We start from the raw sequence: 24,311 nt of genomic DNA on the forward strand, positions 1-24,311 counted from the left end.
GTCCTCGGCCCAGTACCACCAGTGCCAGCACCACGCATCAGGCCTACAGTGCGCCTCGCCTCTCCAGCGCTGCCCGAGCCTTCCTCCTCTCCTGCGCTGCCGGAGTCTCCCGCCTCTCCAGCGCTGCCCGAGCCTTCCTCCTCTCCAGCGCTCCCGGAGTCTCCCGCCTGTTCAGCGCTGCCAGAGCCTTCCTCCTCTACAGCGCTGCTGGAGTCTCATGCCTGTTCAGCTCAGCCAGAGCTGCCCGCCTGCATGGAGCAGCCAGAGCTTTCAGTCTGCATGGAGCAGCCAGAGCTGTCAGTCTGCATGGAGCAGCCAGAGCTGCCAGTCTGCATGGAGCAGCCAGAGCTGTCGGTCCGCATGGAGCAGCTAGAGCTGTCAGTCTGCAAGGAGCTGCCAGTCTACAAGGAGCTGCCAGTCTGCAAGGAGCTGCCAGTCTGCAAGGAGCCGCCAGAGCTGCCAGTCTGCAAGAAGCCGCCAGATCTGTCAGTCTGCAAGAAGCCGCCAGAGCCGCCAGTCAGCATGGAGCAGCCAGAGCCGCCAGTCAGCATGGAGCAGCCAGAGCCGCCAGTCAGCATGGAGCAGCCAGATCCGTCAGTCTGCCAGGATCCGCCAGTCAGCCAGACTCTTCCAGATCTGCCAGTCAGCCAGACTCTTCCAGATCTGCCAGTCAGCCAGACTCTTCCAGATCCGCCAGTCAGCCAGACTCTTCCAGATCCGCCAGTCAGCCAGGATCCGCCAGTCAGCCAGACTCTTCCAGATCTGCCAGTCAGCCAGACTCTTCCAGATCTGCCAGTCAGCCAGACTCTTCCAGATCTGCCAGTCAGCCAGACTCTTCCAGATCCGCCAGTCAGCCAGACCCTTCCAGATCCGCCAGTCACCCAGGATCTGCCAGAACAGCCAGCCAGCCAGGATCTGCCAGATCCAACCACCTGCCTGATCTTCCTCTCAGTGCTGAGCTTCCTCTCAGTGCTGAGCTTCCCCTCAGTTCCGAACTACCCCTCAGTCCCGAGCTTCCCCTTAGTCCCGAGCTATCCCTCAGTCCCGAGCTGCCCCTCAGTCCAGTGGGGTTCTGGGTGAGGACTACTAGGCCATGGTTGGTGGCGAGGGTGGACTATCCTAGGACGCGAGGAGGAGGGACTAAGACTTTGGCGCGGGACGTGGGCTCCATTCTATCAGAGCCGCCACCATGGACAGACGCCCACCCGGACCCTCCCCTATGGTTTTTGGTGTGCGTCCGGGAGTCCGCACCTTGGGGGAGGGGTTCTGTCACGCCCTGGTCTTAGTGTTTTGTGTTTTCTTTATTATTTTGGTCAGGCCAGGGTGTGACATGGGTTTATTGTGGTGTGTTTTGTCTTGGGGTTTTGTTAGGTATTGGGTTTGTGGCTTAGTGGGGGTATCTAGCATAGTCTATGGCTGTCTGGAGTGGTTCTCAATCAGAGGCAGGTGTTTATCATTGTCTCTGATTGGGAACCATATTTAAGCAGCAATATTCTTTGAGTGTTTCTTGGGTGATTGTCCTTAGTGTCCTGATGTCCTTGTTCTGTGTTAGTTTACACAAGTATGGGCTGTTTCGGTTTTCGTTACGTTCATTACGTTTATTGTTTTGTAGTGTTTGTGTTTAGTGTGTTTGTCATTAAACATGAATGTAATCTACATGCCGCATTTTGGTCCGACTCTCCTTCCCACAACGAAAGCCTAACACAGGGAGGTTAATGATTAAGTCTGATGAATTTGTGAGTTGAAAAATTAGATTTCTATATTGGGATTACAGTTACGTTTCGATGGTTCAATACTCTGCTCTCTTTTGACTGTCCCTTTAAATCAGACTGTGCTGCTCTGTAGTAGGTAGCGAGAGAGAGCGCGTGTCCGCTGCCCAATGACAGCGCAGGATGCTTGACTGGTGTGAATGGAGTTGCTGTCTCTGAAAGGTGATGGAGAGGAATTAACTGTAGGAAAAGGTACATTTCTATTTGATTTATTCAAGATCAATGCTGATATGTATGATATAGAGCAGTACTGTCTCAGTAAATGTGTAAATAGTGAAGTTTTTTTCGATGTGTGCGTAAAAAATCACTCCCAATCCTTTCGTTGGAAGGTATTGTAGATGCATGCATGGGAAAAACGTACGGTAGGCAAGGTAATTTGTAGTCACTCTGTTTTTATCATGTATAGGCCCATTTCACTCATTCGATCCGGGTGAAAATCTAATTTGTTTTTGTCGGCTCATTTCGAGTAGAATCGGTGTCCAGGAAAAGTGAAAGAATTGCATATAAGTCTATTTAATTTTCAATATAAAGGATTTCGAGGGCGTTAGAATCGTATTTTATCTTAATAGGGCCCAGTGCTCTGTAATGTATACGGTTTTATACATCTAGTGGCTAATTGTCATACATTATCACATTGCATTTAGATAAAATGTATATAGTCCCGAGAAACACGTAATATCACATATTAAACACTGACAATTCGACATATTAAACGTCTGTAATGCCCCAGGGTTTCATTATGTCATATATGTCCTTGTTAGAATAATTCAGGAGGAAGCATTTTACAGATGCTGTCATTATGAATTAGAAATATTTTGCAATATTGATACCAGGATCTTATTGATACTGTATATCATTTAGGATATTAGGCTACTAAACATTATCGTTTTATGTTCCAACAATTTTTTAAAAGCGATATGAGAAGAACCCTACAGCTACATGTCCCCCCTCAAACTAATGAGCCCCCTTCAGAAATCGACGTTTCATGTTGGCTAACTGACAAGGGTGACAGCCATTAGGAAAAACGTTTTTCTGCTATCTGATCCTCTCAACCAATAATGAAAGGCAAGGGGAGTGGTTTCAATTGTGGGGTTTGGTGTCTTGTCAATGGTAACGCTTGATGATGGTCATTCAATATTATGTAGCCTACTTAGTGGACCATATACATAATTTGCCCCACGTAATTATTCTGCACAGTTGTAGCCTATGCAGCTGACCTCGTGCGGCACGTGTTGTGCCGATGTTGAGTAAATTTTAAATGATGTCCAGGTGTGAATGTTTGTATTCAAACTCTAGCCTAAGGTACAGTATGCATGATGGATGAAACATTCACCATTTACATACATGTGTGACTGGAACAATGATGCCACATTGGCGTGTGTATGTGATTTATAATGATATTTAGAGAGAGACTGCTGTGGTCTTATGTGGATTTTGATGCCTTAAAGGCCACCAAAATAAAGATTTTCTAAGGTTGCGCGTGGTTGATGAAAGGAAAATGACATGGCCTTATAGAAATGTAGACAGCCCCAAAACTAAAAGCAGCATTATTTATTTACACAGAAACACCCATATGTGCGACCGATTCCGTGACACATCTCTGAATCTCGGTCGACAATTTCTTCTGCACAGTCCTTCGCTTGTAGTTATTTTGGCCCTCGCAAACACAGCTGCTTACGCTTTTCTGCCACATAACACCTGCCTTTATTAGGCTAAGAGTATTATCATCGTCTGGCTTGTTGATTGCATATGCAAATATATGCAATGTGTTTGACTCTTGGTTCAGCACCATGGACAGCACCGCAGTTAGCGCTAACGCTGTTTGTGGATTCAGCACTGATGTTGGTTCGATTCAGCATCACAACCCCGGACCGCTTTAATGGGAGAGGATTGTAGGCTCCTGTGTTGATGTGGCTTCACAGACAGAAGACAGGCGTTTAGCTCAGTGGGATAGCAAAGTCTTGTTGCACCCAGGAGACCTGGGGTTTGAACCCAGCTGGCCACATGCAGCTCTTGATGCTTTTCCAACATTTCCACTACAGACTTCACAAACACATTGTAGCCATTGGAAGCCAATTGAAGATAAGAATTGGCAGCCTCCTGATATGCATGTTGTATAACTTGTTTGAACTTAATTAGCTACAGCCTCTGAGGGACTGGCTGCTGAAAAAGCAACTTGTTTTGCTAATACAACTGCTTCAGTCCTCTCAGCTAATGTAGGCTGACATATTACACCCTTTCCAATGGATTAAATTTGATTCACTCTGCCATTTTGTATTTGTAACACTTGCATCCCATTTTAAAGCTTATTTTTGCAGAAAACGTCTGTCATCGTGTTGTTGTAATTGCCTACTTATGTATTTTCTCACAGGTATTTCTACAATATTTCTATCTTGTCCGCAAAATGCTTAGCCTGGACCCATATCTGTTTCTGCTGTCTTGCCAAGTCCTATGGTCATTGTAATTTCCAAACACCAGGCTGTAAAATACTTTCATTGCCTCCAATATCCTTGTGGGACTTCATAGACAGACATACAGCCATATCACATCACTATCTGATTCTGAAAGGGAGAGGTGGTGCTATAGGCAAAGTCAGGTCTGGCTGTAGGGCAGGCACATAATGGTTCCGGTAAAGATAGTGGCCATCTTGTCCTCACCCTTACCCTGGCATGGAGGGAGGAGTGAATGGTACAGGTGACCAGACCATCTGTAGTCACTCTCACATTTCCTTTCTCCTTCCTCTATCCACCCACACTGGAATTCACAGCAATACTATTTTTTCTTGCCTTTTCAAACATAAGTTAGCGTGATGTAAGAGGACTGCCAACCCAGGTGCTTTATCGCTGTAAGCCCAGACAATGCAGTCACCATGGAAACCATGTCTTTTGAGAAGATGATGCAAGTGTGGCCCGGAAGGAAGAATACAGCCCAGTTATCATCACAGACAGACAACACCATCCCTTAAAACAACCCAGTTATTCTGATAATACATTTACATTTTAGTAATTAAATGCAGACACACTTATCCAGAGGAACTTACAGTTCATCTTAAGTTCACAGTTCATCTTAAGATAGCTAGGTGGGACAACCACATCTTAGTCATCTCCGTCATAATACAACCAATCAAATCAAAATGAAAGGGCAGTGGGAGGGACCATGAAGAACAGCTACAACCAATTAAATGTTTGACTTGATAATAGAATTTTATAGGGAGGGAGGGAGGGAGGGAGATAGGGAGGGAGATAGGGAGGGAGATAGGGGGAGGGAGGGAGGGAGGGAGGGAGGGAGGGAGGGAGGGAGGGAGGGAGGGAGGGAGGGAGGGAGGGGGAGGGAGGGAGGGAGGGAGGGAGGGAGGGAGGGAGGAGGAAAAATGGAAAATGCTCTTAGACATATTGCACTTTTTACACTGGAGCCTAACAAAATGAGTCTGGTCCCAGATCTGTTTGTGCTCTTGCCAACTCCATTAAGTTGGCATGATAGCACAAAAAGACTGGCACTGGGAGAAAAGTACAAATAAATACAATGTTAGATTGACACTGAAGAGCCTGAGTATAACACACAGCCTCCTAACATTAGGTAAAATGAGTGGTCTAACAATAACACATCTAAAATCTAAAAACATTGCATTACGTAACACTTACATACAACCACCATGTGGCTCAAAGATGATTGGCTAGAGTCTGAGAGTGCTACTGGGAGTGGCTAAGTGTTGCAAAATTCCAGTAACTTTCCCAAAATTTCCAGAAACCCTGCATTTTTGGAAAACCAGAGAATTTTGGGAAAGTTGCTGGAAATGTGCGACACTAAAGTGTTTAGAAGACTACTGATGGTGCTAGATCCTGATGATGCTGCTGCTTGTGTAACGGATGTGAAACGGCTAGCTTAGTTAGCGGTGCAGGCTAAATAGCGTTTCAATCGGTAACGTCACTTGCTCTGAGACCTTGAAGTAGTAGTTCCCCTTGCTCTGCAGGGGCCGCGGCTTTTGTGGAGCGATGGGTAACGATGCTTTGTGGGTGACTGTTGTTGATGTGTGCAGAGGGTCCCTGGTTCGCGCCCGGGTATGGGCGAGGGGACGGTCTAAAGTTATACTGTTACATTGGTGCCGTGACCCGGATCACTGGTTGCTGCGGAAAAGGAGGAGGTCAAAAGGGGGGTGAGTGTAACGGATGTGAAACGGCTAGCTTTGTTAGCGGTGCGCGCTAAATAGCGTTTCAATCAGTGACGTCACTTGCTCTGAGACCTTGAAGTAGTTGTTCCCCTTGCTCTGCAAGGGCCGTGGCTTTTGTGGAGCGATGGGTAACGATGCTTTGTGGGTGACTGTTGTTGATGTGTGCAGATGGGCCCTGGTTTGCGCCCGGGTATGGGCGAGGGGACGGTCTAAAGTTATACTGTTACACTTGATTGTTGTAAAATGGTATTTTAGGATACGTCCCAAATGCCTAACCATTCCCCATATAGGGCACCACCCCTGACCAGGGCTCTGGTCAAAAGTAGTGGACTACACAGGGAATAGGGTTCTACCCGGGACACAGATATTCTCATATTCAGTTGTAGAATCTGATTACATACAGACATAACTACCACTTTGGATACCTAAAACTTAATAAAATTCAAACATGTACACAAAATGTACATAATCATTACTTCCTCCCAGAAGATCATCAAACTAAACTGAAGAAAAATATAAACACAATATGCAATCATTTCAAAGGTTTTACCGAGTTACAGTTCATATAAGGAAATCAGTCAATTAAAATACATTCATAAGGCCCTAATATAAGAATTTCACATGACTGGGAATACAGATATACACATACCTAATAAAAAAAATGGGCCTCACAAAGGGCCTCAGGATCTCATCACGGCATCTCTATGCGTTTAAATTGGCATTGATAAAATGCAATTGTGTTCGTTGTCCGTAGCTTATGCCTGCACATACCATAACCCACAGGTACCACTGGGCAGTCTGTTCACAACGTTGACATCAGCAAACCGCTGATCAACACGACGCCATACACCTGTTTTTTTTTTCAATATACATACTACGGTGCTCCGCACTCTCATGCGCCAAGTGCATTCTCCGAGGACGTTATTTTGAGTATGTTCTTGTCAGGACGAGAGTGTGGAGAACGGATAACACATTACATTTGAGAAGCACTTGCTTCTCCCCATTCGCCAAACATTATTCCAGCTAAGACAATGGCAACGATAGAGACCAAACAAGATATACACAAAGCCAACATTTTGCTTCATAATTATCAACTGGATTTATGCAAATCCTTGTAGCTCTAGCTAGGCAAACATAACCTAAAACGAATGTTATGCAAGGTACAGTAGATGTCAATTCTTCGTGGGTAGCTAGCTAACAATTATTCTTGACTAGTCAATTAGCCCTATTGATTTACTATGGACTTACCCATTTACTGAACCTTCCTTCTTCTAACCAAGACAGTAGCAATAGAGATGAAACAAAATATACACAAAGCAAACGTTTTACTTCATAACCATCAGCTAGCTAAATGTGAATCGTAATAATGTAGCTAACCAGATAGTATAACAGGCAAAAATGACCTAAAACCAATGTTATCGAAGGTAGATGTCAATTATTTGTGGGTAGCTAGCTAACAATTCGTTGTGGCTATCTGGCTAGCTAACAGTAGTAGCTAGCCAGTTAGCTTCATTGACTTACTATGGGCTTGCGACCTACACACACTACAGTGGGTATTGTAGACAGGTAACCATGCCAAAATGAACACAGCATGTATTTATTAACGTATCAATATACAATATTGTAGTCAGGCAACATATGAGATGTGAATATGCAGCATTTCATTCCGAAGTAGGAGTGTATTTGCTCTCTCTTCAGCTCAAATAATGATTTCAAGAAAATGTGCTTCATTTTTTAATTGGTTGCATCCTATTTCATTGCATACTTTCCGTTGAAGCTTGCATCGATGCATGCTTCAAAATTTGTACAAACGGAGCACGCATTCGAGAAGTGCCCTCCGTGCTCCGTTTCGCATATTTGGACTCATGCTCCGATGGTCTCATGCTCCAATTTGAGTGCTCTGGAACACGATGGTATACATTTTGAGAAACACCCCTGGTCTGCGGTTGTGAGGCCAGTTGGACAGAAATTAACATTCAATTGTCTGGCAACAGCTCTGGTGGACATTCCTGCAGTCAGAATACCAATTTCACGCTCCCTCAAAACTTGAGACATCTGTGGGATTTTGTGCGACAAAACTGCACATTTTAGAGTGGCATTTTATTTCCCCCAGCAGAAGGTGCACCTGTGTAATGATCATGCTGTTTAATCAGCTTCTTGATATGCCACACCTGTCAGGTGGATGGATTATCTTGGCAAAGAAGAAATGCTCACTAACAGGGATCTGAACAAATTTGTGCACAACATTTGGGAGACTTTTTGAGCATATGGAACTTTTCTGGGATTTTTTATTTCAGTTCATGAAACCTGAGACCAATACTTTACATGTTGCGTCTATATTTTGTTCAGTGTAAAACAAAAACAGTTGAATGGAATTGGAGAAATACTAAGTATAGAGAGGGAGACGTTTTGAGCCCATTTTACACATTCACACTCAGACCAACACGCTGTAGTGTAAACAGTATTACGCTACCCCCCCTAATTGCAATTATGTTGGTAAATCCTTCAGAGATCAAATACATGTATTGTTTCTGTACGAACAAGTTGTCCCCACAGACAGACAGACAGACAGACAGACAGACAGCACCATCATCACTTAAAACAGCCCAGTTATCCCCACAGACAGACAGACAGCACCATAATCACTTAAAACAGCCCAGTTATCCCCATAGACAAACAGACAGACAGACAGCACCATCATCACTTAAAACAGCCCAGTTATCCCCATAGACAAACAGACAGACAGACAGCACCATCATCACTTAAAACAGCCCAGTTATCCCCATAGACAGACAGACAGACAGACAGACAGACAGACAGACAGACAGCACCATCATCAGTTAAAACAGCCCAGTTATCCCCATAGACAGAGAAGCACCACCACCATCCCTTAAAACAGCCATTCATCTTTGGTTTTCTCCTACCAGAACCCTATTTGCTTCCTGTACCTCCAGAGCCCTTTGATAACACTGGGGGAGCATTCCAAATGGCAACAATTCCCTATATAGTGAACTACTTTTGACCAGGGCACATAGGGCTCTGGTCAAAAGTAGTGCACAATATAGGGAATACCATTTGGGACAAAGATCATATACTGGAGGCGGTAACCACTCAGCTAAATGTGATGTCCAGAAACGTGGCTGCCATTTTGACGACTCTGGTGTATAATGACTCCACATGGAATTGAGCTCTGTGCATGCTAATGTGTGTCCAGCAAACACTAGCAGTAGCCTACAGTAGGAAGCATTACGTTCACACACCGCTCTGTAATCTGTTTTCTAGGTGGGAATTACAATTCATTTGAAACATAGATTTAAATGGCTGGATTAAATCCGTATCGCCAAAGTATCGTGGAAGATCCGCCTAAAAATGTAAAGGTAATTTCCGATTGAGCCGGCATATGCAGCGTTTACCGTGAACGCAGTCTCTGTGACCGTGGGAACATTGCCTTAAATTGTCAATCGTGCTATAAAGTGGATCTTCAGCGTTAGAGACTGAATAGAGCCCTTAGCTATACCATGACAGCACAGCTGTATGATGTAGGTCTATAGATGGACAATTACAATACATTTGTTTTACCCATTGATTATGTGCCATTAATACAACAGCAGAAGCTCCATTTGTCTTTATTTTTAGAACAAAAGATGAGGTACACTTGCAGGCATTCTGCCTTCCCCTGGTTTCTGTTCATTAGTGCAAACCGTAGCAAAACAGTTTGCAACGGAAAATGAATACCGGTGTTTATTATTCAACAAGATTAGGGTAGTCCCTCCCTGTTTCAGTCCATTTTCTTCCGTTTGGTGTCTAGTGAATATGACCCTGAGGTGAGGGATAAGATTACATACGGCTGAGTGCTCCAGAAGAAGAAATGGAAGCGTGCGCAACTCTGGGGGATGTAGTCTCTAACTGATACCCAGTCACTCACTAAGGTGACTGCTCATTGACATGTATTATATATTATTTTAAACTGGGTGGTTCGACCCCTGAATGCTGATTGGCTGAAAGCCATGGCATATCAGACCGTATACCATGGGCATGACAAAACATTTTTTTTTACTGCTCTCATTATTTCGGTATCCAGTTTATAATAGCAATAAGGTATCTCAGGGTTTGTGATATATGGCCAATATACCACGGCTAAGACCTGTATCCTAGCACTCTGTGATGTGTCAAGCCGAAGAACAACCCTTAGCCGTGGTATATTGGCCATATACCACACCCCCTCAGGCCTTATTGCTTAATTATACCATGCCATTGTTGAGTACTTATTTCTGATTGGCATGAAGGGGGCATTCTAGAGTGTGCATTATTTCTCATATAACGCACAGTAGAATTCAATGCCTGCCTGTAGTTTATTCTTACATGTTCTATGTTTGAGTTGCTTTTGACAACAAAAGTCAAATTCATAACATTATTGGCATTGTTGAATTCGATTTTCAAAATGGCAATGTAGGACTGTTTGTTTGGTTACCACGGCAACTACTGTAGCTATCTAGTCAACTTGCTAGCTACTTCAGTGGATGTTGAACACATTTCTGGAGGCAAATGTGTTAAAGCTGCAACAAACACTCAAACTGGACAGTTTTATCTGAATCTCTTCATTCAAAGATTCAATCATTTACACTCTTGCTGACAGTTGTGGCTGCTTTGCGTGATGGGGCTCCCGAGTGGGGCAGCGGTCCTTGGCACTGCATATCAGTGCAAGAGGCGTCACTATAGTACCTGGTTTGAATACAGGCTTTATCACATCTGGCCGTGATTGGGAGTCCCATAGGGGACAATTGGCCCAGCGTCATCCAGATTTGGAGTAGGCTGTCATTGTAAATAAGAATATGTTCTTTACTGACTTTGCTAGTTAAATAAAGGTTACATTTAAAATAAAATGTTTTGTTGTCTCTACCTTCTTGCCCTTTGTGCTGTTTGTGCCCAATAATGTTTGTACCATGTTTTGTGCTGCTACCGTGTTGTGCTACTGCCATGTTGTGTTGCTACCATGCTGTGTTGTCATTTGCTGCTGCCTTGCTATGTCGTTGTCTTAGGTCTCTCTTTATGTAGTGTTGTCTCGCTTGTCGTGATGTGTGTTTTGTCCTATATTTTTATATGAGAGGCCTTTTGCGTTTTGGTAGGCCGTCATTGTAAATAAGAATTTGTTCTTAACTGACTTGCCGAGTTAAATAAAGGTTAAATAGCCATGGTATAAAAGGGATTATCAACTCGGCGCTCTATGCGTTCTCTGGAAAATAATGCAACTCCACGGAAGGTCAGTTCCTTGAGGAACACACCTTCCACGTCGTTCATTATTTTCCATAAAACGCATAGCCCCTCGTTGAATATAATTTGCCTCGGAGTGTCAGATGGGCATGGCACCTGGTTTTATGCCTTTATGATACTATAGTTGCTATACTATGTACTACTATGCACAGTAGGATAGGTGTTCTCTGCTTTCTGACTGGGTCAGCACTAATAGGACTGGGATGAGTGCCTGGGCCAGGGGAAACCAGGGTGATGCTGTGATTCCCAGTGGGTTCACTTAGAATTGGAATCCCTTCCTGTAAAATAAACCCACAGAGCCACAGGCTGGTGACTCACTCACCCAGCTGTCAATGTGAACAGGAGGAGAGCAGCTCTTTTCAACACCACACCCACCAAACCCTACAGGGGGGTTGTGTGTGTGTGCGTGTGTGTGTGTGTGAGAGAGAGAGGAATGGTTTTTGTATATGCTTTTGAAGTTATTTTATTTTATCTAACACAAAATATGCAGCAGATTTCTTGTCATTATGATGACAAATTCTACTCCCATTTCCACAGATATGTTGACGTTGAGGCCCTCCACCCACACAGGCATGCAGTGAGCCACCTGTGTGTCTTGCAGAGAGAGAGTACACTGTGATCGTTGCAGCGCGCCCCTGGTAAGGACCCTGTGGCGTGCGTCCGGCCAGCCCAGGCCACACCTCCCTCACCCAGGACATGTACGGCAGTGCCCGAGCAGTAGGCCACATCGAGAGCAGCCCTGCACGGTCCCCACGACTGCCTAGGTCCCCCAGGCTGGGTCACCGGAGGGCCAGTAGTGGGGGTGGGAGCAGTGGAGGGGGCAAGACGCTCTCCATGGAGAACATCCAGTCGCTGAACGCTGCCTACGCCACATCCGGGCCCATGTATCTGAGCGACCATGAGGGAGTGGGCTCCACCGCCACCTACCCCAAGGGCACCATGACGCTGGGGCGTGCCTCCAACCGGGCCATGTACGGGGGGCGTGTCACGGGCATGGGCAGCAGCCCCAACATTGCCACGGTGGGGCTGGGCCACCACACTGACCTGCTGTCCTACAGTGACCTAGGCTCCCTGTCCATGCTGCAGCACCACCACCACCACCAGGGGGTGCCGTCTGCCCTGCTGCGGCAGGCGGTGAGGGGTGGTGGGGGGGAGTTGCTGGAGATGCAGGCCACACTCCGGGACATGCAGCGGGAGAATGACCTGCTGAGGAGAGAGCTGGACCTGAAGGACAGCAAGCTGGGCTCGTCCACCAACAGCATTAAGAGCTTCTGGAGCCCCGAGCTGAAGAAGGAGAGGATGATACGTAAGGAGGAGGCGGCGCGTACCTCCGTCCTCAAGGAGCAGATGAGGGTGACTCACGAGGAGAACCAGGTTAGAACACAACATGCCTTCTCCCCTCCTCTCCCCTATGCTACTTCTTGGTAGTATACACTTGGTGGTGTGTAGTTGGAAGTGCACACTTGATAGTGTGTACTAGGATCAGTGTGCACTTCTACAACTCAATCTCCCTTTGCATCTCACTCCGACATCTGTCCCCTCTCTATGTTTTTTTTTCTGGATCTCTCTACCTTCTTGTCACAGTTTCTCCCTGTTCTCGCTCCTGTCTCATCACTCTAACTATTCTCTTTTTGTCCCAAGATATTCTCTGTCTCTACTCCCTGATGTCCAATAATTATCACACCGTCATGTTTATTTAATACATGTGGAAACCTTTTTGGAAAGAGGTGTTGGTGGTCATAAATGTTTCATAACCCACTCATCCTCCCTTTAGAGGAGTTCTCAGAATGAATGGGAGGGATGGAGGTGGGGAGCGAGGTGGATACGCATGCAGAAAGAAGCTTCTAAAATAATCTATCTTACTGTAGTAAAATCATAATTAAGTACAACTTCGCAACTCTATGTTTCAGTGCAGCGCACCACACACTGTACAGTATATAAAAAATTGCACTTTGTTAAAGCATCCTGGTTCGTCCTGGTTTGTTTTTCTGGAGGCTTTATCCAAATTGTACCCAAGAGATTGTGCCCAAGTGATTGCTAGGCTGCAGTACGGCCACAGCTGATTTTAGGGATTTTGCAACAACAGTGGTGGTTGGTGGGTGGAGATATAGGAGGACTGGCTCATAATAATGGCTAGAATGTAGTGAATGGAATGGTATCCATGTGAATGGTATCCATGTGAATGGAATGGTTTCCATGTGTTTGTGGTGTTTGATATCTTTCCATTCATTCCATTTCAGTTATTACAATGAGACATTCTTATACAGTCCGCACACCAGCCACCACTGAGCCACAGATGGATGATGTAAGGGCTATGTCCACAGCCAAATTTGATTTGATTGGTCTCTGTACCTTCCCACTGTGTCTCTGTATGTTGGTTGTGACACTATCGAGTTCTAAATTGCCTCTGGAAGCAATGACAGCACAATAACTGTTCGTCGGGGCCTTCATGAAATGGATTTCCATGGCTGAGTAGCTGCACACAAGCCTAAGATCACCATGCACAATTCCAAGGTTCGGCTGGCAGTTCGCCGCCATTGGATTCTGGAGCAGTGGAAACGGATTCTCTGGAGTGATGAATCACGCTTCACCATCTGGCAGTCCGACAGACAATTCTGTGTTTGGCGGATGCCAGGAGAACACTGCCCAATGCATAGTGCCAACTGTAAAGCTTGGTGGAGGAGGAATAATGGTCTGTGGCTGTTTTTCATGGTTCAGGCTCCTTAGTTCCAGTGAAGGGAAATCTTAATGCTACAGCATACAATTACGTTCTAGATGATTCTGTGCTTCCAACTTTGTGGCAACAGTTTGGGGAAGGCCCTTTCCTGTTTCAGCATGCACAAAGCGAGGTCCATACTGAAATGTTTTTTTGAGACCGGTGTGGAAGAACTTGGCTGGCCTGCACAGAGCCCAGACCTCAATTCTATTGAACACCTTTGGGATGAATTGGAACACCGACTGCGAGCAAGGCCTAATCGCCCAACATCAGCACCTGACCTCAGTAATGCTCTTGTGGCTCAATGGAAGCAAGTACCCACAGCAATGTTCCAACATCTAGAGGAAAGCCTTTCCAGAAGAGTGGAGGCTGTTATAGCAACATACGCGTGACCAACTCCATATTAATATTCGACTTTTGGCCATGTAGTGTATATCTAACATCCAGGATGTCTTGTTTTCATACAGTGCATTGAGGGTGTGTGTGGTGACTTTGTCATTATCACATGAGAAGTAAAGTATATGAGTATACATAAGGGGATAAGACACGTATGATGTATAGATTTAGCTCATACAAGAGGCAGAGCCTACATACAGTGTATGAATTATAGATTTTGTGACATCTACAATGTGTGTGTGTGTGTGTGTGTGTGTGTAGGTGGAGTAAATCCTCTCAATGTTTGTCTTCTCTGACACAGTGTTGCTCTTATTGCTGTGGATGATATCTCCCTCCCTGGAGACAGAGTTAGCCTACATTAATGAATTGCGTTTGGCTAATAAAAAGCAGCTGTGTCTTGCCAATGTAATTGCTCACTTGTATTTTGATTCACAGGGTTACGGTTGGGGTATTGTAAGGCAAACACATACTCACACACAGAACCCCCCCCTCCAGTCCGATGGTTCTGGAGGGTGGAAGAATTCCTCGCCCAATAGACTTGTTGAGCTGCTGACTGAAGAGAGTAAATTACATCCAGTCTGCTTTTAGCTCAGTCCGTCTATTCTAGCAGCCCACTATTAGCCAAAGTACATATTATACATTATTTATATACTGAAAATACAATGTGTTCTTTCTTACATCATCGTTGTTGTCAGAGTCGATCTAAAAGATAGCGTCGGAGTCAGGCGCAGGACACAGATAAGAGTAACAATCACTGATTTACTCAATCCAAAACGTAACAAAATCCCAAACAAGACAAAACAGGACTCAAACTACAACACACCGGAATACACGAAAGACAATCACGCACAAAACAGAAAGGGAAACCAGAGGGTTAAATAAGGAACATAATCATGAGATGGGAACCAGGTGTGTAAACAGACAAAACAAAAGGAAAAATGAAACATGGATCACTGGCAGCTAGAAAGCCGGTGACGTCGACCTGTAACGGATTTCCTCCTCTTCGTCTGAGGAGGAGTAAGGATCGGACCAAAGCGCAGCGTGGTAAGTGTTCATGATGACTTTAATTAAAGAAATCACTGAACACTGAATCAAAACAATAAACGATGACGTGAATTTACAAAACCGAAACAGTATCGTGTGGCCCAAACACTCATATGGAAACCAACACCCACAAACCAAAAGTGAAACCCAGGCTACCTAAGTATGATTCTCAATCAGAGACAACTAACGACACCTGCTTCTGATTGAGAACCATACGAGGCCGAACACAAAAACCAACATAGAAAAACAAACACAGACTGCCCACCCCAACTCACTCCCTGACCATACTAAAACAAAGAATAAAATAACAGAACTATGGTCAGAACGTGACAACACAAAAACCAACATAGAAAAACAAACACAGACTGCCCACCCCAACTCACTCCCTGACCATACTAAAACAAAGAATAAAATAACAGAACTATGGTCAGAACGTGACACGACCGCCGAACGCCGCCCGAACAAGAAGAGGGAACAACTTCGGTGGAATTCGTGAGTTGTAGCGGAGAAAACTCACTCATATGACTCAACGCACGATTCAAGCACACTCAAACGACTCACAGTTAGCCTACATCTGTTTCATTGAAATGCTAGTTTTCTACTAATGGTACCTTATCATCAAATCATGCAGCACCCTGTGGGTCTTAGCATCTACAGTAATCATTACCTTCAGCTCAGCTATGGCCACAGCATTTTGAACATTCACCATTTTGATCATTATTTTAGCATCAGCTCAGGGTCATTATTTAGCATCAGCTCAGGGTCATTATTTAGCATCAGCTCATGGTCATTATTTAGCATCAGCTCATTGTCATTATTTAGCATCTACTCGGGGTCATTATTTAGCATCAACTTCGTGTCATTATTTAGCCTCTACTCTGGGTCATTATTTAACATCAGTGTGTGTGTGTGTGTGTGTTGTTATAGCTGGGCCGGAGCTGCTGAGCCAGGCAGTCAGCAACCATCATCACAATCCCCAAAATGGTGGATATATCACTGCTGTGTTTATGCCCAGACACACCAGTTTCCACAGATGAGATTGTTGGTTCCTGCTAAACTGCCATATTTCTCTGATCTGTAATCTTGTTAGTCGTCTCATCTCACGCGTGAAGACACGCACGCACACATATATACATTCACACACACAGCCACACACACACAGATTTGTAGTGGCAATGTTAGTCTCACAGCAGGGGAACAGTTCTCTTTCCTGTCGGCAGTTCTGCATTATAATGGCCAGCAGCTAGGCCCCTCGCTCAGCCTCAGTGCTCCTTAGATCCAACCAGCCTGTAGCCTCCTCCCAGGTTGTGAGAATGTGTGTGTCTGTATGGAGCCCACTAATCTACTGTGTGTGTGTACCTGTGTGGTTGTGGTTGCAGGATGGTTACACTGTTCATGGGTGTGGTAGGTGTAACGGCTTTCTTCATGTGAAGGAGAGTCAGACCCCCCCCCCCAAGGTGCGGACTCCCGGCCGCACCCCTAAACCCATAGGGGAGGGTCCGGGTGGGCGTCTGTCCACGCTCCGGCGCGGGACGTGGACCCCACTCCAACAAAGTCTTAGTCCATTTTCCTCGCGTCCTTAGATAGGCGACCCTCGCCACCGACCTTGGCCTAGTAGCCCTCACCAAGGGCCCCACTGGACTGAGGGCAGCTCGGGACTGAGGGGCAGCTCGGGACTGAGGGGCAGCTCGGGACTGAGAGGAAGCTCGGCACTGAGAGGAAGCTCAGGCAGGTAGTTGGCTCTGGCAGATCCTGGCTGGCTGGCGGTTCCGGCAGATCCTGGCTGACTGGCGGATCTGGAAGAGTCTGGCTGACTGGTGGATCCTGGCAGACTGACGGATCCTGGCAGACTGACGGCTCTGGCTGCTCCATGCTGACTGGCATCTCTGGCTGCTCCATGCTGACTGACGGCTCTGGCTGCTCCATGCAGACTGGCGGCTCTGGCGGCTTCTTGCAGACTAGCAGCGCTGAACAGGCGGGAGACTCAGGCAGCGCTGTAGAGGCGAAAGGCTTTGACTGCGCTGAACAGGCGGGAGACTCCGGCAGCGCTGTAGAGGAGGAAGGCTTTGACTGCGCTGAACAGGCGGGAGACTCAGGCAGCGCTGTAGAGGAGGAAGGCTCTGGCAGCGCTAAACAGGCGGGAGACTCCGGCAGCGCTGTAGAGGAGGAAGGCTTTGACTGCGCTGAACAGGCGGGAGACTCCGGCAGCGCTGTAGAGGAGGAAGGCTCTGGCAGCGCTGGAGAGGCGAGGCGCACTGTAGGCCTGATGCGTGGTGCTGACACTGGTGGTACTGGGCCGAGGACACGCACAGGAAGCCTGGTGCGGGGAGCTGCCACCGGAGGGCTGGTGCGTGGAGGTGGTACTGGGTAGACCGGACAGTGCAGGCGCACTGGAGCTCTTGAGCACTGAGCCTGCCCAACCTTACCTGGTTGAATACTCCCGGTCGCCCTGCCAGTGCGGCGAGGTGGAATAGCCCACACTGGGCTATGCAGGCGAACCGGGGACACCGTGCGCAAGGCTGGTGCCATGTAAGCCGGCCCAAGGAGACGCACTGGGGACCAGATGCGTAGAGCCGGCTTCATGGCACTTGGTCCGACGCTCACTCTAGCCCGGCCAATACGCGGAGCTGGAATGTACCGCACCGGGCTATGCACCCGCACTGGGGACACCTTGCGCACCACAACATAACACGGTGCCTGCCCGGTCTCTCTTGCCCCCCGGTAAGCACAGGAAGTTGGAGTAGGTCTCCTACCTGGCGTCGCCATACTCCCTGTGAGCCCCCCCAAGAAATGTTTGGGGCTGACTCCCAAGCTTCCTTGCCAACCGTGTTCCCTCATATGGCCGGCTCCTCTCTCTGGCTGCCTCTGCTCTCCTCGCTGCCTCCACCTGTTCCCATGGAAGGCGATCCTTTCCCGCCAGGATCTCCTCCCATGTGTAGCAACCCTTGCCATCCAATACATCGTCCCATGTCCAGTCTTCCAAATAATGCAGCCTCTCCCACTGCTGCTGCTGCTGCCTGTTGTCACGCCGCTTGGTCCTGTTGTGGTGGGTGATTCTGTAACGGCTTTCTTCATGTGAAGGAGAGTCGGACCAAAATGCGGCGTGGCTTTTTAGATTCATGTTTTAATGAAACAAGGAACACGAATCAATACAAAAAACAACAAACGTAACACAAAAACCAAAACAGCCTATACTGGTGCAAACTAACACAGAGACAGGAACAATCACCCACGAAACACTCAAAGAATATGGCTGCCTAAATATGGTTCCCAATCAGAGACAACGATAAACACCTGCCTCTGATTGAGAACCACTTCAGCCAGCCATAGACTATGCTAGAAAACCCCACTAAACCACAATCCCAATACCTACGAAAAACCCCAAGACAAAACACACCACATACCAAAACCCATGTCACACCCTGGCCTGACCAAATAAATAAAGAAAACACAAAATACTAAGACCAGGGCATGACAGTAGGCTTGTATTTATTTATTTTATTTATTTATTTGAATTTTTACCCCGTTTTCTCCCCAATTTCGTGGTATCCAATTGTTTTAGTAGCTACTATCTTGTCTCATCACTACAACTCCCGTACGGGCTCGGGAGAGACGAAGGTTGAAAGTCATGCGTCCCCCGATACACAACCCAACCAAGCCGCACTGCTTCTTAACACAGCGCACATCCAACCCGGAAGCCAGCCGCACCAATGTGTCGGAGGAAACACCTTGGTTAGCGCGCACTGCGCCCGGCCCGCCACAGGAGTCCCTGGTGCGCGATGAGACAAGGACATCCCTACCGGCCAACCCCTCCCTAACCCGGGTGACGCTAGGCCATTAGAGTATTGTGCAGTATATATATATCATTTAATTGTCATGGATGTGCAGTAATCATATGAATATGTATTATCCCAGACACCCTGCACCCACTCCAATGTGCACACCGCCCCAACAGATCTACAGATGATGCAATCTCTATTGCACTCCACACTGCCCTCTCCCACTTGGATAAGAGGAGAACCTACGTGAGAATTCTGTTCATTGACTACAGCTCAGAGTTCAACACCATTGTGCCCTCCAAGCTCATCACTAAACTAAGGACCCTGGGATTAAACACTCCCCCTGGAGTGACAGACCGATATTCCTGTGACATCTAGTTTTAACCTGAGCTTTTAACATGACCGGTTTAAACCAGGGAGGATGGGAAGAGAGGAGGAGAGGAGAGGTGTAGAAAGGACATGAGAAGAGTGAGTTAGCTATGGGTGATATTTTGACGCTAAGGAAGAGGAAGAGAGAGAGGGAGAGAGAAAAGTGAGGAGATGAGAGGCCTCATTAGAGTGAGTAACATCTTGGCCCCATATCACAGACAGGGTTTAAGTCTAGATCAGAGAAGAGGAAGATGGATGGAGGAGTGGAAGGGATAGGTGGAGAGGAGGGGATGCATGGATAGGAGGGGATGAGTGGAGAGGAGAGGAGGGGATGAGTAGAGAAGAGGGGAGGGGATGAGTGGAGGGGAGGGGATGAGTGGAGGTGAGAGGGGAGGAGATGCGTAGAGGGGATGAGTGGAGAGGAAGGGAGGGAAGGGGATGAGTGGAGAGGAGGGGATGATTGGAGAGGAAGGAGGGGGAAAAGACAGTTCAAGAAGGATGATTCATGAGAAGGAAGGAAATAATGGAAGAGAGAGAGTGAGGAAATGAGAGATATGAGAGATGAGTAGAGTAGAAATAAGGGTAGATTAGTCAAAGCATACCAAATCTGCTTGTGCTTCCTTGCCCGCCATCTATCCATTATGTACAGCAGAGACATGAGACAGTTGGACTGAACAGTAAATTCCTGGAGTTAGTGAGCAGGTCTGGGATTATCGATCCGGCTGGAGTAACGCTCTGCAGCGCTTGGCCTTCATAGAGCTCCTTGGTTTAACGAAGCGGAGTGGAGCTGTCAGAGTTTTCCAGATGGAAAATTTCCCCGGTGTCCGGTCAGATGCTCCTGGTCGGCTCCCAGGGAATGATCAGCCAACCGTAGCCACAGCAAAAGAGTCACAATGCATTTCAGCCATTTGTGTGAATTTGTATTTGTCATCTCAGGTCAATATGACTGATTCTAGATTAGTTTTAGTCAGATGCTTTGAGCTGAACTGAAGCAGGGAAATGCCTTGTATTCCTCTGGTGAAGTTCATACTACTGTAGTAGTCAGTGGTATGAGTGAATAGTAATGTTGAAGCAGATGACTGTGAATTTCACCAGAACCTCAAAGGCCTTCAGTGTGTGCGAGTGCGCGCGTTCATTCAGCATGACAATGTGTGTGTGTATGTGTGTGCGTGCATGTGTGTGCATTTGTGGTGGCTGAGAGTGTCAGTGTGTGTGTGTGTGTGTGTGTGTGTGTACATTCGTGGATATGTGCATGCGCGTGTGTGTGTGTAACGAACATCTGTGGTGGAAGAAGGTGAGGACCAAAGCGCAGTGTGGTAAGTGTTCATGTTTTTTAATAAAGTAATGAACACCGAACAAAAACCATAAACGTGAAGTAATCAAACCGAAACAGTCCTGTGTGGCACAAACACTAACACGGAAAATAAACACCCACAACTCAAAAGTGAAACCAGGCTCCCAAAGTATGATTCTCAATCAGGGACAACGATTAACAGCTGCCTCTGATTGAGAACCATACTAGGTCGAACACAGAAAATCACAAATTATAGAAAAAAGAACATAGACAACCCACCCAACTCACGCCCTGACCATACTAAAACAAAGACATAATAAAAGAACTAAGGTCAGAAGCTAGAGGTCTTCATGGGTCTGACAGACCTGAATTCTGATATCTGACCCGAGTCCCGAGCAGGTCCTGGTCCTATATTCAGATTTTTGTCTCAGATCTGGGTCTGGTCTGATATATTTTTTATTTTTAATACGTTTGCAAAAATGTCTAAAAACCTGTTTTCGCTTTGTCATTATGGGGTATTGTGTGTAGATTGATAAAGAAAAATAACAATTTAATCCATTTCAGAAATAAGGCTGTAATGTAACAAAATGTGAAAAAGTCAAGGGGTCTGAATACTTTCTGAATGCACTGTAATTGTCAAGGGTCTCGGGTATGTGCAATTAAAATTGATTTACCAACTGGACCTGGAATTGGACACGTCCTCTGTTAATTTAATGTGTGTGAGTTGATGAGACCTGCACGAGCTTGGAACCTGTGTCAGTTTATTGCAAGTCGATAAAACAGGTCATTTACAGTGTCTTCAGAAAGTATTCATACTCCTTGACTTATTCCACATTTTATTGTTTTACAGCCTGAATTCAAAATGGATTAAATAAATAAAAATCTCACCCATCTACACATAATAACCTATAATGACAAAGTGAAACATGTTTTTAGAAATGTAGCAAATTGATTGAAATGTAAATACATAAATATAGGTTAGAATCATCTTTGGAAACTGTGAGTCTTTATGGGTAAGTCTCTAAGAGCTTTGCACAGCTGGAATATACAACATTTACACATTATTATTTAAATAAATCTTCAAGCTCTGTCAAGTTGGTTGTTGATCATTGTCTTTCACGTCCTGCCATAGATTTTCAAGCCCAGTTAGGTCAGAACTCTAACTAGGCCACTCAGGAACATTCAATGTCACAGAGGTTCGCAACACCAATGTATATTTGGCCTTGTGTTTTAGGTTATTGTCCTGCTGAAATGTTAATTTGTGTCCAAGTGTCTGTTGGAAAGCAGACTGAACCAGGTTTTCCTCTAGGATTTTGCCTGTGCTTAGCTTTATTCCATTTCTTTTTATCCTAAAAAACTCCCTAGTCCTTGCTGATGACAAGCATATCCATAACATGATGCAGCCACCACCATTCTTGAACAGTGGTAATCAGTGATGTGTTGTGTTGGATTTGCCCCAAACACAAAACGTTGTATTCAGGACATAAAGTTAATTTCTTTGCCACATTTTTTAAAATGTTACTTTAGTGCCTTACTGCAAACATGATTCATGTTTTGGAATATTTTGTATCTGTACAGGGTTCCTTCTTTTCACTCTGTCAATTAGTTTATTATTGTGAAGTGACAACAATTTTGTTTATCTATCCTCAGTTTTCTCCTATCGCAGCCATTGCACCCTGTAACTGTTTTAAAGTCACCATCAGCCTCATGGTGAAATCCCTGAGTTTCCTTCCTCTCTGGCAACTGAGTTAGGAAGGAAGCCTGTATCTTTGTAGTGACTGGGTGTATTGATACACCACCCAAAGTGTAATTCATAACTTCACCCTTCTTCGCGAGGCTTTGGAAAACCTCCCTGGTCTTTGTGGTTCAATCTGTGTTTGAAATTCACTACTCGACTGAGGGACATTCCAGATAATTGTATGTGTGGGGAACAGAGATGAGGTAGTCATTAAAAAAATCATGTTAAACACTATCCATGCAACTTATTATGTGAATTGTTAGGCACATTTCTACTCCGGAACTTATTTAGGCTTACAATAACAAAGGGGTTTAATACTTATTGACTCAAGATATTTCAGCTTTTAATATTTTATTAGTTTGTTTAAAATAAATATAATTCCAGTTTGACATTCTGGGGAGTTGATTGTAGGCTAGTGACACAACACAACAAACTGTGGTAAAAGTCAAGAGTTGTGAATACTTTCTGAAGGCACTGACTGATCTGTTTTGCAGTAGTAGCTTATCTGGCAAATTTAAAGAAATGTATGCTGGTGTTGGGAACATGGCATCTTTCTCTCGGTCTCTCTAGGGTTTAGGACACAACTGTGGATCATTTAGCCAATATCACTTGTTTATTGATGGCGCTGGTTTAGTTCTCTCTCTTTCTACTCTCGGATCTGAACGGGTATCTCGGATCTGAACAGGTCTCTCGGATCTCAACGGGTCTCTCGGATCTCAACGGGTCTCTCGGATCTCAACCAGCATAAGTATTTTTGGGTCTGTTTTTCCATAGGCCTTTTCGGAACGGGTCTGACTGTCCTCTGGTCCGTTCGGAATGGGTATTCATTTCATTATCAGATTCATCTCTAGTGGAAACCTGTGCCAGTGTGTTCCTCTTGTTTGTTATTTTGAACCTCCCTGTGTGTGTGAGTAACAGGTTGTGCTACCCTCTATGAAGGTGAGACCTGTCACTGACGCATGCAGCCCCCGTCAGCAAACGGATGACTCACCTGCCCAGAAATTAAGAATGAATGATGATATGTCATGTAGCATCATGTATCTGCTATATCCAGGACATCTAGGCAACCATCCCCTCAATGTGAGTCCTTACTGTGATGTCTAACAGTCTCCTACATTAGTGTTTCTCAATCCTGGCCCTGGCACTAACCCACCTCATTCAAATCAAAGACTTGGTGAGGAGTTCATTAGTTGAATCAGGTATGTTAGTGCTAGGGCAAGAGGGTCCACAGGACCAGGACTGAGAAATACTGTAGACCTACATTATGGTCTAGTAGTCCATTATGTTCTGACCACTACTTTCCATAGTCACAAGTACTTCACAAGGCATGTGGTTTAGAACATGCACCAAACAGAGAGGGAGAGGGAGAGGGGCAAAGGTAAAGGCAAAGAGAGAGGCATAGGCAGAGGAAGAGGGAGAGGAGGAGGAAGAGGAAGAGGCAGGGAGAGGAAGAGGTAAAGGAAGAGGGAGAGGTATAGGCAGAGGCAGAGGGAGAGGTATAGGGAGAGGTATAGGGAGAGGGAGAGGAAGAGGCAGAGGCAAAGAGAGAGGCAGAGGCAAAGAGAGAGGCAGAGGCAAAGAGAGAGGCAGAGGCAAAGAGAGAGGAAGAGAGAAGCAGAGGGAGTGGCACAGGCAGAGGGTGAAGATGAGGCAGAGGAAGAAAGAGAGGGAGAGGAAGAGGAAGAGGGATATGCAGGGAGAGGAAGAAGGATATGCAGGGAGAGGAAGAGGGATATGCAGGGAGAGGAAGAGGGATATGCAGGGAGA

The 24,311-nt window shown here is 45.9% G+C and overlaps 1 protein-coding gene across 1 annotated transcript in view; it reads left to right on the top strand.

The window, feature by feature from the left end:
• Positions 1-1,894: 1,894 nt before the first annotated feature.
• Positions 1,895-24,311, top strand: part of LOC135541500 (ERC protein 2-like) — a 76,912-nt gene continuing 54,495 nt past the window's right edge. Inside the window, exons 1-2 of the mRNA XM_064967817.1 lie at positions 1,895-1,961; positions 11,746-12,582. Coding sequence (XP_064823889.1) covers positions 11,905-12,582 — 678 coding nt within the window. The 5' untranslated portion in view covers positions 1,895-1,961; positions 11,746-11,904. The remainder of the gene's footprint in view (positions 1,962-11,745; positions 12,583-24,311) is intronic.

This window comes from Oncorhynchus masou, chromosome 6 (assembly GCF_036934945.1).
Source record: "Oncorhynchus masou masou isolate Uvic2021 chromosome 6, UVic_Omas_1.1, whole genome shotgun sequence".
In the NCBI taxonomy this organism is placed as follows: Eukaryota; Metazoa; Chordata; class Actinopteri; order Salmoniformes; family Salmonidae; genus Oncorhynchus; species Oncorhynchus masou.